Source organism: Aulostomus chinensis, chromosome 15, assembly GCF_037954235.1.
Source record: "Aulostomus chinensis isolate RoL2024-O1b breed Wild chromosome 15, RoL_Achi_v1.0, whole genome shotgun sequence".
NCBI classification, from domain to species: Eukaryota; Metazoa; Chordata; class Actinopteri; order Syngnathiformes; family Aulostomidae; genus Aulostomus; species Aulostomus chinensis.
This window is the reverse complement of record NC_141334.1, coordinates 4,579,080-4,592,099: the sequence shown is the minus strand read 5'-3', so window position 1 is coordinate 4,592,099 and position 13,020 is coordinate 4,579,080. Positions and strand designations below refer to the sequence as shown.

Below are 13,020 nucleotides of genomic sequence, written 5' to 3'. Positions count from 1 at the left end.
GATCGGAATGTTTACATTGCTGCAACCAGGAGTAGTCAGAAACCGTCAACGACGTCATGCGGTATTCCCGATTCAATTAAACGTTTTATTATTATTATTATTATTATTAATAGTTAAAAAGGCTATTATTAACATAATGAACCCCTGATAATGTTCAGTTGCATTCTTGACGCCTTTAGCATAGTTAGCTTACTTGAGCTGGGCTGGTTGGCTGCAAATTGAATGAACATTGACAGAACCTCTTTGAGTAACGGTGACTTATGTAAGTAAGCTATTGCTAAGACCTTAACCAGCAATAACCCAGGGTGCTGCTGCAGTTGCAGAATACCTGCAGGGGCTGCTGTCAGAGACCCACTGGGCTCATAGGCAGGATTCGTGGTAGATGCTCCTTCTGATGTTTTACTTGTTTTGTAAAACTTGACATTGTCTTATTAATTGAAAATCCAATCTGTTATTTCCAGGGAAGACACGATCAGTACGTCGGTCCCTGTTTGCCCAGTCCTCAGGCCTGGGGAGTGGTGTGTACTGGGAATGGGTCAACGATGAAGGAGGATGGACCCCTTATGAAACTCGAACCTCTATCCTTTTGGAGCACAGTTATCAGGCCAGACAAGGCACAGCAGACCTGGGCCCACATGGGTACAATTACATAGTGGATCTCACGTCTCTCACCCAAGTTAACAAATCCTCCGGCTTCAGACGACAGGTGCGACGGCAGTGTAACCTCCCCTACCCTCTCGCCTCCTTTGGCCCCCCAGCTATCCCGTCGGGCCCTGCCTGTTCCTGTCAGCAGTGTCTGAGCCACAGCAGCACAGGGCCCATCCCTAGCCGCTCTCGACATTCCTTTTCATCAGGCAGTCTGAATCGTCCCAGCCTTCAAGGGACGGGGAGGGCTGCTGCTGCTCACCCCGCTTCTGTCTACTCACCGTACCCAAGAAGACCCCTCTCTGTGGGGGGAATGTCCTGGGGAAGCCCCTGGCCTCCGCCGCCCTCTGGTAGTCAAATGGCTGCACCCCTTTTGACCAGCTCAACCAGCGCCAATGGGTTAAGGTTTGTATCTGACATTTGTGTTGGTGTCATTTATTTGCTTTCACATTTCAATGCAGGTGACATTAAAAGAACAGCATTTAGATGTTTTGCTGGCTCAGTTAGCCGTCCATGTTGTACACCATGCACCTCCTAGGTTTCCCCTTTGTCTTGCCTGTTTGTTTACACTTTGACCTTTTTAGTAGAACAGGAATGAAGATAAAAAGCTCTGAAGCAACAGCCCTGTGCTGGGATGTTTGTGTTGGCCGAGTCCCTGTGACACTTATCTGTGCCAGCTCATCGTTTCTGTTCCTAAGAACAAAGGAAACAGCTCGCAGAGACTCGCTGCTTAATCCAGTGCTAAAACCACTCTTAACATTCTTACATATTAAACTTGTTGTGTCTACTCAGCTACTTGAAGTAATGCAGCTAACTGACTGCTGACATTTCTCAGTGGACACTTTTACCCAGAGTTCCTGCAGTACCTGCCAGAGTGATTATTACAAAATTGTTTCAAGGTATGTGCATAAATCCCCTACGTGCTACCACAGAAATGAGCAGATGACTTTGTTTATTGTTACATCTACTTTCAAACAAAATGAATTGCAACTCATTTGACAAAAGGCAGGATGGTGAAACTGAAGTAGACTCACGCACAAGTTACCAATGGAACAAGGCAAAATTAAATTGAGATGTTGAAATAGCAAAAGATAAATAAGACACTCAAAAACAATAAAAAGTTAAGAAATCCTGCACAACATGGAGAATAGTAGAATTATACAAGTTGAATAAAACAATTCAAAATGATAAATGAAAATTATAATACTTTAATACTTATAATGTGGAGCACCCTTCATACAAATTTTTAACTCAGGGTGCTTTACAATAAAGCGAAACGAATATAAAAGAAGGATTAATGGCAAATATTTAAAAGAGTAAAACCAAGAAAAACATGGCGGGATGGAAATCAAATTCAAATAAAATGAAAAGATTTACAGAAGAACCATGTGATTGCCTTTTAAAGTCATGTATTTCCTTCCTGCGTGAAAGCGTTGCGATGCTGCTCCGTGTCGTTGTTGTGGTTGTTGAGGTTGTGGACGATCCATCCATGACACTCACAGCTTCATTATAACTCTCACACACTTCCTCCTTTAGTGCCAGCAGGGCTTCTTATGTGGCTGGTCGCTGGTTTTTATTGTAAAAACATCAACATGGTGTTTTTTTTTTAATTTTTACTTCATAAATGGTTGGATTGGAATGGATTTCCGTGACGACTGAAGTGAAGTCGGAGAGGATTCACTCTGCTGTCAATGAGTAGATTTTTCATTGTCTGACATTTTGATTTGCTTCTATTTAGTAAGGATTTTCTGCTTCTCTCAAGTGTACATCATCATATATCAAATATCTTTGGTTTTGATGGGTAAACATGCTGTTTTATGTTGTCCGGGAAATGGTGACGGTCATTCTCACCGCAATTATATACACTTAAACCAGAGGTGACTCAGTCAATGACATCAAAGTTTATTGCCATAGCCTTTCAAGTGGAGTTGGATTAGATTGCCATCATATTCGAGGATTGATAATGTAACAGAACTGATGAATGTTGATGAGTATTTTCAGGAAGGCTGTTGTTTTTCCCTCTGAACTAATCTCTTAAGCACTAATCCATCAGTACGTTGGCTGTTGAATCATGTCACTAGTTGAACTCGACTCACACAGTCGGTGTTGCTTTGTTGCTAATCAATCTCAGAGCCCTGGACTCCCACTCTGTCCAATCTGAAGGTTGCCATTGTTACAGCTCCTTCAGTGAAGGGAAACAAAGCAAAGACCGACACATTTGGCAATCATTTCAGGAGACGATGTGACTTCATTTAATAACTGGCTCACTAGTAAGACGTGTGACTCCGATATTTTAGAATGATTGTCACAAGAAACTTAAGGACTGGGCGTGACTAATATCAGGACTACTGCTCAGTTCTGTTGGAGTTGAGAGGAATTCAAATCTTGTAGCAGCTTAGGCAGCCTTTTTATCGTTTAAAGTTACTGCTGCTCATATTATTTTGATCAAAATCTCTTTCTGGAATTGTGCTCATGCATTATCTTCTGAGGCCCGTTCACATGGGACCAGTGTTACCTGGGGAACACTTGATGTGTGTAATCGTGGCAGCCGTGTGCAGTTTTATTACTGTGCATGTCTGAAAACATTCTACCACAACAATATTTCACCAGACACAGAGCTCATGTGATATTCGGTCACTGCTGCTCTCCCAGCTGAACTTGCAGGCAAGCCTGGAGGTTAGCAGTGACGCGATAAATAAAACTATAAAATGGCATCATTAAAGTACGAAGAGTTTAGTATTACCCATTTCAAATAATGTCTTAGTGGATAATAGTTATTGATCCAGTAATGTGTTTTTCTTTGAATGTTACTGCTGCTAATGGTTGGTGGTTTGTCTCATTCTTAAGCGACTGTACACTACAGGTTGGGCTTAATCAATACATCATAATGTATGAGTTTATTTTATTGTATCTAGGAAGAGTCGTCAGAGTAAGACAGGAGCATTTATCAGGAATATGTAGTCTGATTAGAAAGCTGGTCTCTGTTTGGTTATGAAACATTAATTCTCAAGAAATTGGTACCAAACATTGATAACAAAGATTGTAATTCTGTGAAGGAGAAATGAAAGTGAACTCCCTCCAAATCTTTGTGTTGTTTTGCTCTTCTCACTGGTTCATTGTTGCTATTTTCTGCAGCGTTCCTTCCATCTCAGTGCAGCTGAACGGATCCACCAGCGTGAGCTCCGCCCTGGCAGGTAAACGCACCACTTACCATCCTGACTGTTAACCAGTACACGCAGCGGCGCCCTCGAGCCAGTTCCAGGTTTCCCTCAGCGTAGTTTTTATGATGATTGTGGTTGATGAGCCACTCTGCTGCTCTTGTCTCGTGATGTTGGTCTAGTTAGGGAAAAACATTACACAAAAAGAGCAGGAAAGCTTAAAATTGAGCACAAAAGCGATATTGAACAAGCTTCAAAAGCATCAAAACAAAAGGGGTGAGAGGGAAAAAGACATTTACATTTATTTTTAAAATCATAAAAAGTGCTGGGTCTCATAGAGCATCTCTTTAAAGTTACAGCGGGACATATAAAACTGTAACAACAGGCTCCACGCAGGCTTGTAGCTTTTATTGAGAACCTGCTGAAGCTGAGGGGACGTAAAAGCCTGATTAACCAATACTGGATTTATTAAATGTCTGAACAGCATAGATGGAGACACTCCAGCTCCTGCAGCTGCTACGCTATAGGTCATGATGAGGAATACATTTGAATTTCAGACTTAGTGATTGTACCTTCTTTATTTTGGTGGTCAGCCAGTGGCTTGCACCAGCAGCAGCACTCGTCAACACAACAGAGATGTTGGTTGGGGTGGTTGGGCGGTGGTGTGGTATCTGTGCCTCTGTGTATGTGATTGAAGATGCTATAAAAGTGAGGACAGAATATTTGGCTTCATTGAGGAAATGATCTGATGGACAAATTTGTTCTTTTCCACTATGAACTTTTTTAGCCCTCTTCTGTCTCAGACAGGATATCTGTTCATTCAGAATAGGCCTCAGGGTTTGCTTCTTGTCTGTGAGACCAAATCAGGGGCATAAAGAAGTGTACAGGAACAGATTTGTGCCTAAGAATATGAATTAGGCTCAAATCATTTATCAAAAAGGAAAAAAAAAGCAGAAGCAACGATGATGCTACCTCATCTCACAGCTTCTCCTCAGAATGTGGACTTAAACAAACAGGTGGTGAGTGTCGACCCCTAAAAAGCTCTTGACCTCCTCCCAGCCCTCTGACCGCAGGCTGACACCAGACTCGGGTTTGTCCGCTGGTATGTGACTGTTGGTCACCGCAGGGACAGTCTGGTTCTGTGGGTTGGTATTTAGTTGAGTATTCCAGGGATTGACATAATAAAACTACTTAGCCATGACTGAAAATAGGAAACAATATGGCAGTGACAACAGAAAGTCATCATTGAGAACCAGCGGCTCCCTCTAAGCCTGACAGTGTGATTTTTATTCAGCAGGTGTACTGCAGGAGCATTTGGAGAAGATTGAACGGTGTCAAAAACTGGACGCCACCCAACCCTCTTGCATGTGTGTTAATTGTGTTTCACTTTCATTCAGATGAGTTTTCATCGTTCTTTTCTTGTTGTGCGTGCTTGAAGCTTCATGTAGGTTACTGATCTTTCAGCTCCTGCTCAAACATCCTCGGAGTCTTCTCAGCAAAGACAAAATACAACATCGAATCACTCTCCAAGCAAAAAAATAAAAGTCCCCACACCCTGGAGTAAAGTTGTCACGATAAGAATCCCTCATCTCATCCCAACGCGAGTGCAGCTGAGCTGATTGTCTGTAGGACCTCAGAGCTGCAGCAGGCGTGCTCTGGTGATGTTTTTGTATGTGCAGGGTCATAAGTGTTGTCTGACAGTTTCATATAATTGATTTATTCCCATCATGTAATGGCATATGGTCCCTTGCAGTCGTGTAATTTAGAGTACAGCGTGTTGCACCTCAGCAGTCAGCTCATCGTAGGCGGGCGCTATGTAAAAATGGCTAATTTGACCTGCAAAGTGAGCCCTCGCTGGGTTGTTGTTCTGCAGCACACGTCTGAAATGATACCTCTCATTCTAAGAGTTTGTTGGCTGTGATGAGCCGGCTGAAACAATACAATCAGCCGGGACGAGGCAGGCGAACCAGAACGTCATTAATGAAACGCACCGTACCGTGACTTTGTTGAATCATTCGTAATAGAAGGTCACTCGTGGGGCTTCTTCTGCGTATGTACACTTTCAGTGTTGGTTAGTTATTAATGAACATTCACGTTAATCAGTGCTCTCTTTTATTTATTTTTTTTTGCCTCTCGCAGGGAAATACATACAATACATATTACTGCTCCCATTAAGGTGGGCGGGAGAATTCATATTAAAAATGACCATCAGTTCCCAGTAAATCTTCTTCTCTCCTTTAATATCCTGAGTTCAGTGCTGACTTGGGAAGTTTTGGATGAACAGCAGCAGGCCTGTTTGCAAAACCTGCGTCTATTTGATAAGCCAGAAATACAGCATTCCAGTTGACTGCCTCCACCTAGCACTGTGAACTTGACCTTTGACCTCCAAAGTGTTTCCAGGCCATCCTCTAGTCCCAGTGGATATTTGCTACTTGAAGAAATTCCCTCTTGGTGCTCTGAAATACCAAACTGTGTTCCCACCCTGATGTGGACACGTCATCAGGGTTGAACCCAGGATCCTGGGTTCATGTTAGGCACCAGTGACCCTTGAACGAAGTCTTTTCAGTTCATCCTCCTTTAAATAAACTCCATCAGTGCGTTCCCGAGATATCACATACACGTGAGGTGTCAGTGACCTTTGACCACAAAAACCTTGTCAGGTCATTCTTGAGTTCCAGTGGAGGTTTGAGCTAAATTTGAAGATGTGTCTTTTAACAAGAACGGACGCTGGTGCCACCGGGCTTGGAACTGAGAGACAGTAGAGTCTTCTGTGTATGAAAGAGTCGTGATGGAAGCATGAGGTGCCGCTACATTTCTCATACCTTTAATTTGTTCCTTTCTACTCCTGCATATCTCCAATTGCTCTCACCTGCCCCACTCTGCCCTCGCCCCGTCCTGCCTCAACCCCACCCTGCTCCAGGCATGGCCTCCATTTTGATGTCAGCAGTTGGACTCGGCGTGCACTTCACCACTGCCCCCCTCCCTCAGCAGCAGCAGCAGCAGCAGCAGCAGCAACAGCAGCAGCAACAGCAGCAGCAGCAGCAGCAGCAGCAGCTACAGCAACAGCAACCTGCTCCCTTCTCTCTTCCTCCTCCTCTCTTCCCCCCAGCCAGCAGAGCCAGCAAGCCCCCCAGCAGCAGCAGCAGCAGTTCAGTTAGGAGAGCCAAGAGGCAGCACAGGAGAGGTAGCTACCATGCCACCAGCCCTCCTTTTCTCCATCACTCTTTTTTGGGCCACTTATCATCACCGCAGGCTTGACCAACATTTCACCCTGCATCAACTCACCTCCATATGTCGTGTTCACACTACTCCAAACACACTGCTGCAACTGCACTTTGTACGACTCCTCAGGATAGCAAGAGCCTGCTAAACTTTTAAAGTCCCAGTACCTTAGAAAAATCAGATTCCCTGCTGCTTTCAGGTAACTTGTATCAGTATTGGCTGCGCACCTTCCGTAGAAACCTCCTTCCATCCATGTAGTTATTTTCCTGCTCTCTTGCTTCTGCCCATCACCATAGACAAAGGTGTTGAGTCTGAGGAATGTGGATTTGTGTGAACGTTGTCATACGCTGTGCATTGGAGTCTGGAATGTTTAACGAAACTTTTTTTTTTTTTTTTACATTTGTTTTCAATTCACAAATCACTGCTGTGTCACATAGGATTGTGGGTAGTGTAGTACTTCACGGTCAGATGGCAATCTTGAGGCTTGTGTGGGAGCTGAGGTTTCCCAAGCTGCTGGCTCACAGTGAGTCGGGCTCAGGTGTGACAGCACCGCGCTGAAGGGTGACAGCACCGCGCTGAAGGGTGACAGCACCGCGCTGAAGGATCAACTCCTCTGGAGAATGTGAATGGATTCGAACCTCTGGAACCTCACTGTTGAGCTCAGCGGTACACAGACTTAAAAACCTTCATCCTCTCGTTTGTCGGTGGTTGACGAACTGCTCTTTAGCTGTGTATTATTGCCCGCCTCTGGACAACGGGGTATTGCAACATAAAGCATACAGACGGCCACGCGGTGACAAACCGCCGCAGCACCTGATGTGGTCTGAGTGTAGCCTAAGATTCTGGTCTCATTTGTCACTAATTTATATCAACAAGTGGTCATTTTGGGAGGCCGTTCATTGCTGCTCCAGGTCATGGGAGGTTAAAGCAGCCTTTTATTGTACGTACAGTTGGAAGGGGGTTGATACGCCTGGGCTGGTGTGGTCTCTCATTCTATGTTGCTCATGTGTATGATGAGCTTCCGTCCATCACTGCATGGTCACGACCATAAGTACCACTTCTACCTCTCATTGTCTGCTACTTCCTAACTCCACTCGTCGTCAACTTGTGAAACAGAAAATCAAAATTGTGAATAAGTAGAGCTGCTGATTAACTGGGGATGAGCGTGAGCGCTGCTCTCCGTTGTTCCCCAGACTTGACGCTCGGTATCTATCCCTCTCACTGTCATCATCGTGAGCTTAGACTGTCTCTCGCTCTGTCTTCATTTATTCATATCTACATCAGCCATTTCTTGAATTTCAGCTGTTCTGCGAGCTGCAGCATGGACATATTTATTTTAATATGTCAGAGAGGACATCAACAGTGTGGAAAATGTTGGAGTGAAATCCTAAAATACCAGTCCAGGCTTGTGTTTGTGGCTTCTGTGTGATTGTTTGTTTCTGCTCATTCATCAGTTTGCGTTGCTTTTTTTTTTTTTTTTTCCTTTTCTTTTTTTCCCTCTCCTCCAGCATCTGCTCAGAGACCCGAGGAAGTGATTCAGCGCTACATGGAGGTGGTGGCCGGCATGCCAGATGAGGTGAATGTGGTCTTTTGATTCCCAGATGTCTCAGACATAAATAGGAGTTTCAATTCATGTCCTTCCAGTTTTTGGCGGTATATGTGACATTAAACGCCCATCGTCGGTCTTCCTCTCAGGACTGCATCATCTGCATGGATCAGCTGTCCAATCCTTCCGGCTATGAGACGCCGTCAGCAGAAGAGGGAGGCCAGAGCAGCCTGCCCGACGCTGTCGGGAAGTTCATCAAATGTGGACACACCCTTCATATGCTCTGCATGCTGGCCATGTATAACAACGGAACAAAGGTACCACGGAGCTGTGATCAAGCCACATGCCCCTCAGTCCTGAGGGTGCACGCCGAACTATTTCAGGACAGAAAATGACGCCAAAAAAAATGGAATGTAACTGAAGCACTTTAGAAAAAAAGCATTTGTAATGTATTTATGTAAAAACTTAAATGATCCCGATTCAAAGGAACTTTGGAGCTCTGTTCTGCCCAACATTCAGATGGTGCTCCCCTGCCCCGTGTCTGCTTCATCTTCTCCGTTGCGATCTAGCGTGGCTCAGTCCTCGCCAGCTCATCTTCGGCTGTTGTTAGAGACAAGCGGGTTAACTGAGAGTGGCGGTAGAACCGAGTCTCTCCATCCCGGTTTCAAAGCTGGGTCAACCATAGTGTCAGTGCTCTGTCACTGTCACCGATCCAACATCAGCCCCATTCTCACCCTCTTCACACACACGATTGATTTGTGAGGTGACCAATTGTTAATCCTTGGATGTCCTGGCAGAGCCGGTGAGCAGGCGAAACTAAAGTCTCATCAGCGGATCAATGAACATTTGATCAGCACTTACCTGCTTTGTATTGATCGGTCCAGTGTAATGGTTCTGTGGTTGTTGTTTGTGTTCAGGATGGCAGTCTGCAGTGTCCATCATGTAAGACAATCTATGGAGAGAAGACGGGGACGCAGCCCAAAGGCAAGATGGAGATTTATAGCATCGCCCAGTCTCTGCCGGGCCACCCCGACTGTGGCACCATCCAGATCATCTACAGCATCCCGCCTGGCATACAGGTACTTCTACACCTCTGATAGTACACCTAGCAGTAGTCCTGAACACACAAGAGCAGGGACACCAGTCTAGAGTGGACACAAAGCACCACATGTAACCCTGATCAGGTTTGTATTGAGCTGCAGGAGCACTGATATTAGATTATTTTATCATTTCAACTCTTCTGCCATATTACGTTTTCTAACTTGTCACTAATCCATTTTGGCCTCCCGTCTCAGGGACCGGAGCATCCCAACCCAGGACAGCCGTACACATGCCGGGGCTTTCCTCGCTTCTGCTTCCTCCCAGACAGCGACAAGGGCAGGAAGGTAAGAGATCCGCTTCCATAACTCACAGCCGTGATGGACGGGCACTTTTACACAGTTAAAAGGTGTCACGGACGCAGAGCAGCGTGGTGTCAACTGTGTCCTGTTGGACCGAACCGCCATGGTCATTGACGCCTCGGGGGAGACACATATAGTAGATGTTCTCTCATATAGTGAGACTGGCTTTCGGCGAAGACTCAGCCCTGATGACATGACACTCCGCAGAGCCTCGGAGATAGAAAATACACGTTTACTGGCTGCAAGAGTTATTAACTTATGAAATTGAGGGAACAAGTTCTGTATATTGTGTCAAAATAACAAATTATGTTCTGTTTCCACAAATGAATGAAATAGCGGGAAAAATTGGGATCTCATGGCGTCCAATGAACTAAAATGAGTGAATTAAGAACTCAGTCACAGAAGACCAAATAACCAAATGTAGAGGTCAAGTTCGGTCGTGTGGCTCTGTTGGGCCGGGGGTCGTCACTGTCATTGACTCGAGCGTTCCACGTTGGTTCTCAAGTTTTGTGACTTCCTCTGTGAGTTAGCAGCTTATTTCCTGCTCGCCAGTAACCGTAGCTGCACACTCAAGCTTCTATAAATAATCCCGGATGTAATACACTAATGGAAAATTGGATTAAATTACTCCACTTATAGTTTATCTGTGCTGAGGCTCGGGTTCATCGTCTCTGCCCTACATGCATCCAGAAGATGAAAATGTTGCCCAGCTGATGCACGTCCCACCCGTCCCTGTGTTTGCAGGCAGTAAACTAAGAGCCTTTAAATCAGAACCGTGTTCATGGAACGTTCCAAAGGTTCCGTTGACCTGCAGCTGCATCGTCTCGTCCTGGCTTGTGCGGTGGTTCTCTCTCGCGAAGCTGACAGCGGAACATGTGAGGCTTTTTTATGATTGTTGGTGTGGTTCCTTCTTCTCATCTGCTCTCGTCTCCGTGCCTCGAAGGTTCTGGAGCTGCTGAAGGTGGCCTGGATGCGCCGCCTCATCTTCACTGTGGGAACATCCAGCACCACAGGAGAACCCGACACGGTGGTGTGGAACGGGATCCACCACAAAACGGAGATGATGTCCAACCTGTCGGGCCACGGCTACCCCGACCCCAACTACTTGGACAATGTTCTGTCTGAGCTGGCCTCTCAGGGTGTGACGGAAGACTGCCTCAAACTCCCTGCCGGCAGTGGCGGCGGCGGCGGCGGTGGCGGTAGCTAGGTCGCCCTCTGGAGCATCACATACTTCCACTAACCACCAAGTAAACCCTTCATCTCTTTGGCCAGGTGGGCTCCTCACAACTTCATGTCCACTTCAATCTTGTTGAATGAGCTGAGCGAAAAGTCTTGAAGCTGGTGAAGGTGGTGACTCTCAGGGGGCGGAGCCTCTCTCTGATTCATGGTCCACTACATTCCGGCTCATCACATATTCCAGGAAGCTGAGCTCCGAGGAAGCCGGGGCTGCTTTTGTCGTGTGTTTGGGTTCTTGTTTTTTGTTTCTTTTTGTTGTAATGTTTTTCATCAAGAGGCTCATCAGCATCCCGTTTGTTCAGTTACCATGACGATGGCAGCTCACACTGGGGATGAAAATCTCACCAAGCACTTTAGTTCTGACGGTGCGTTCAGCTGATTGACGGCAGTTTTTCAAATTGGGAGGTTATGCAATTAAAAGTGTTTCTGCTGAAAAAGTCACGGAAACTTCTAGTAGCAAAGCGAGAATATTTTAACCTATTTGATGAGAGACTTTACTGTTGTAAATAAATCCAAAACATGAAAGAAAACAAAAAAAAAGAAGATCCAAAATGCCAGTCGAGCGGAACCAAGATGTTTGTTCTCCACCTGCCGTCGTGTTTCGATGGGCAGACGTCTGCTGCGTCACACGGTGATTCTCCTTCTGTTGTTTTATTCATTTAACGAGTCACCGTTCGTGTTGGCGTGTGACGGCACAGGGGTAAGCGCTGTATAGCTTGACGACCTCAATTCTTTAGTCCAAACAGATGGGACGGACGATGGAGACTTTAAAAAAAAAAAAAAGAAAAAGAAAAAGGAAAAAAAAAAGAAGAAGCTCAGTTTAAGAACATTTCCACATCGTGACAATCAAGGTCATCGAACTCGTCTTGATTAAAGAAGACGCGCCCGGCGGCGGCGAGCATGTCAATGTTCCCACCGGCTGCACCTCCTGTATTCACATTATTCTGCTCACAGTCGCTCAGCCGAGTCTTGACGTGTATCAAGCAAACATGAGAAAAAAAAAGTCTGCAATAAAGGAATAATGTAAACACCGACTGTGTGTGTGTGTGTGTGTGTGATGGAGGAAACTCAGTGACGCAACTCGCTTCAGTTCAGTTTAAACAAGAGTTTAAATGCTAGCTGTGGTTTGGGGCAGATTCTGATATTTGACAATTAGGGATTGTGGTATTGCTGTTAGCCAGCAATCGTAAGTAGTTCAGCAGAATGTACATCAAGAAATACCCCAACCAAAGCATCCACACAAACAGGATTCTGGAGCTCACCAATGTGTCTTTTCCCTCCTGGAACACTTCTTTATGACTCCAGGACGCAGAAAGAGCCAGCTACGTATATTTAGCTTGGCGCTAAAAAAAAAAACAACCCAAACCTCCAGTGTGATCCACGTCTTCTTTATCCGGTCACATGCTCAGTAATCCACAGCACTCGGGTTTGAGCTGCAAAACAAACAACCAGTCGGTTCATGGTAGAGCCGGCGCGACCAGCTGGAGCATCCAGCGAACCGAACGTGCTTGCGCTCGTCTGTCCTCGTGGTCGGAGCGGACCGGAAGGGTTACAGTTAATCACCCCCAAAAATATGAATTCATATTTAATAACAGGACTTTGATGCAGTTTTTTTCCCCGTCCCCCTTCACGCTGTCCAGCAGGTCGCTTCGGTGAATGTTTCAAATTTGCCACAAACATCCACTGGAACCCGAGGACGAAGGGGAAGGTTTTGGTGACGTGAAGTCTCGTTTCTGTTTTAGAGGAACGATTTAAACGATTCAAGCGCTTTAAGTGTAGCAGGAGGCGTCTGGTCAGCGTTCGTTGCGAAGGG

General features: G+C 45.6%; 1 protein-coding gene across 5 annotated transcripts in view; it reads left to right on the top strand.

The window, feature by feature from the left end:
- The window catches only part of dtx2 (deltex 2, E3 ubiquitin ligase), a 32,351-nt gene extending 20,112 nt beyond the window's left edge, over positions 1-12,239 (top strand). For 4 of the 5 annotated variants that reach the window (XM_086226327.1, XM_086226330.1, XM_086226328.1 and 1 more), the window contains 8 exons: positions 462-1,050; positions 3,781-3,839; positions 6,724-6,987; positions 8,534-8,601; positions 8,721-8,888; positions 9,489-9,650; positions 9,867-9,956; positions 10,915-12,239. In XM_086226327.1, coding sequence (XP_086082453.1) covers positions 462-1,050; positions 3,781-3,839; positions 6,724-6,987; positions 8,534-8,601; positions 8,721-8,888; positions 9,489-9,650; positions 9,867-9,956; positions 10,915-11,178 — 1,664 coding nt within the window. In that variant the 3' untranslated portion in view covers positions 11,179-12,239. The remainder of the gene's footprint in view (positions 1-461; positions 1,051-3,780; positions 3,840-6,723; positions 6,988-8,533; positions 8,602-8,720; positions 8,889-9,488; positions 9,651-9,866; positions 9,957-10,914) is intronic. The other variant, XM_086226331.1, reaches the window with a different exon arrangement.
- Positions 12,240-13,020: the final 781 nt, after the last annotated feature.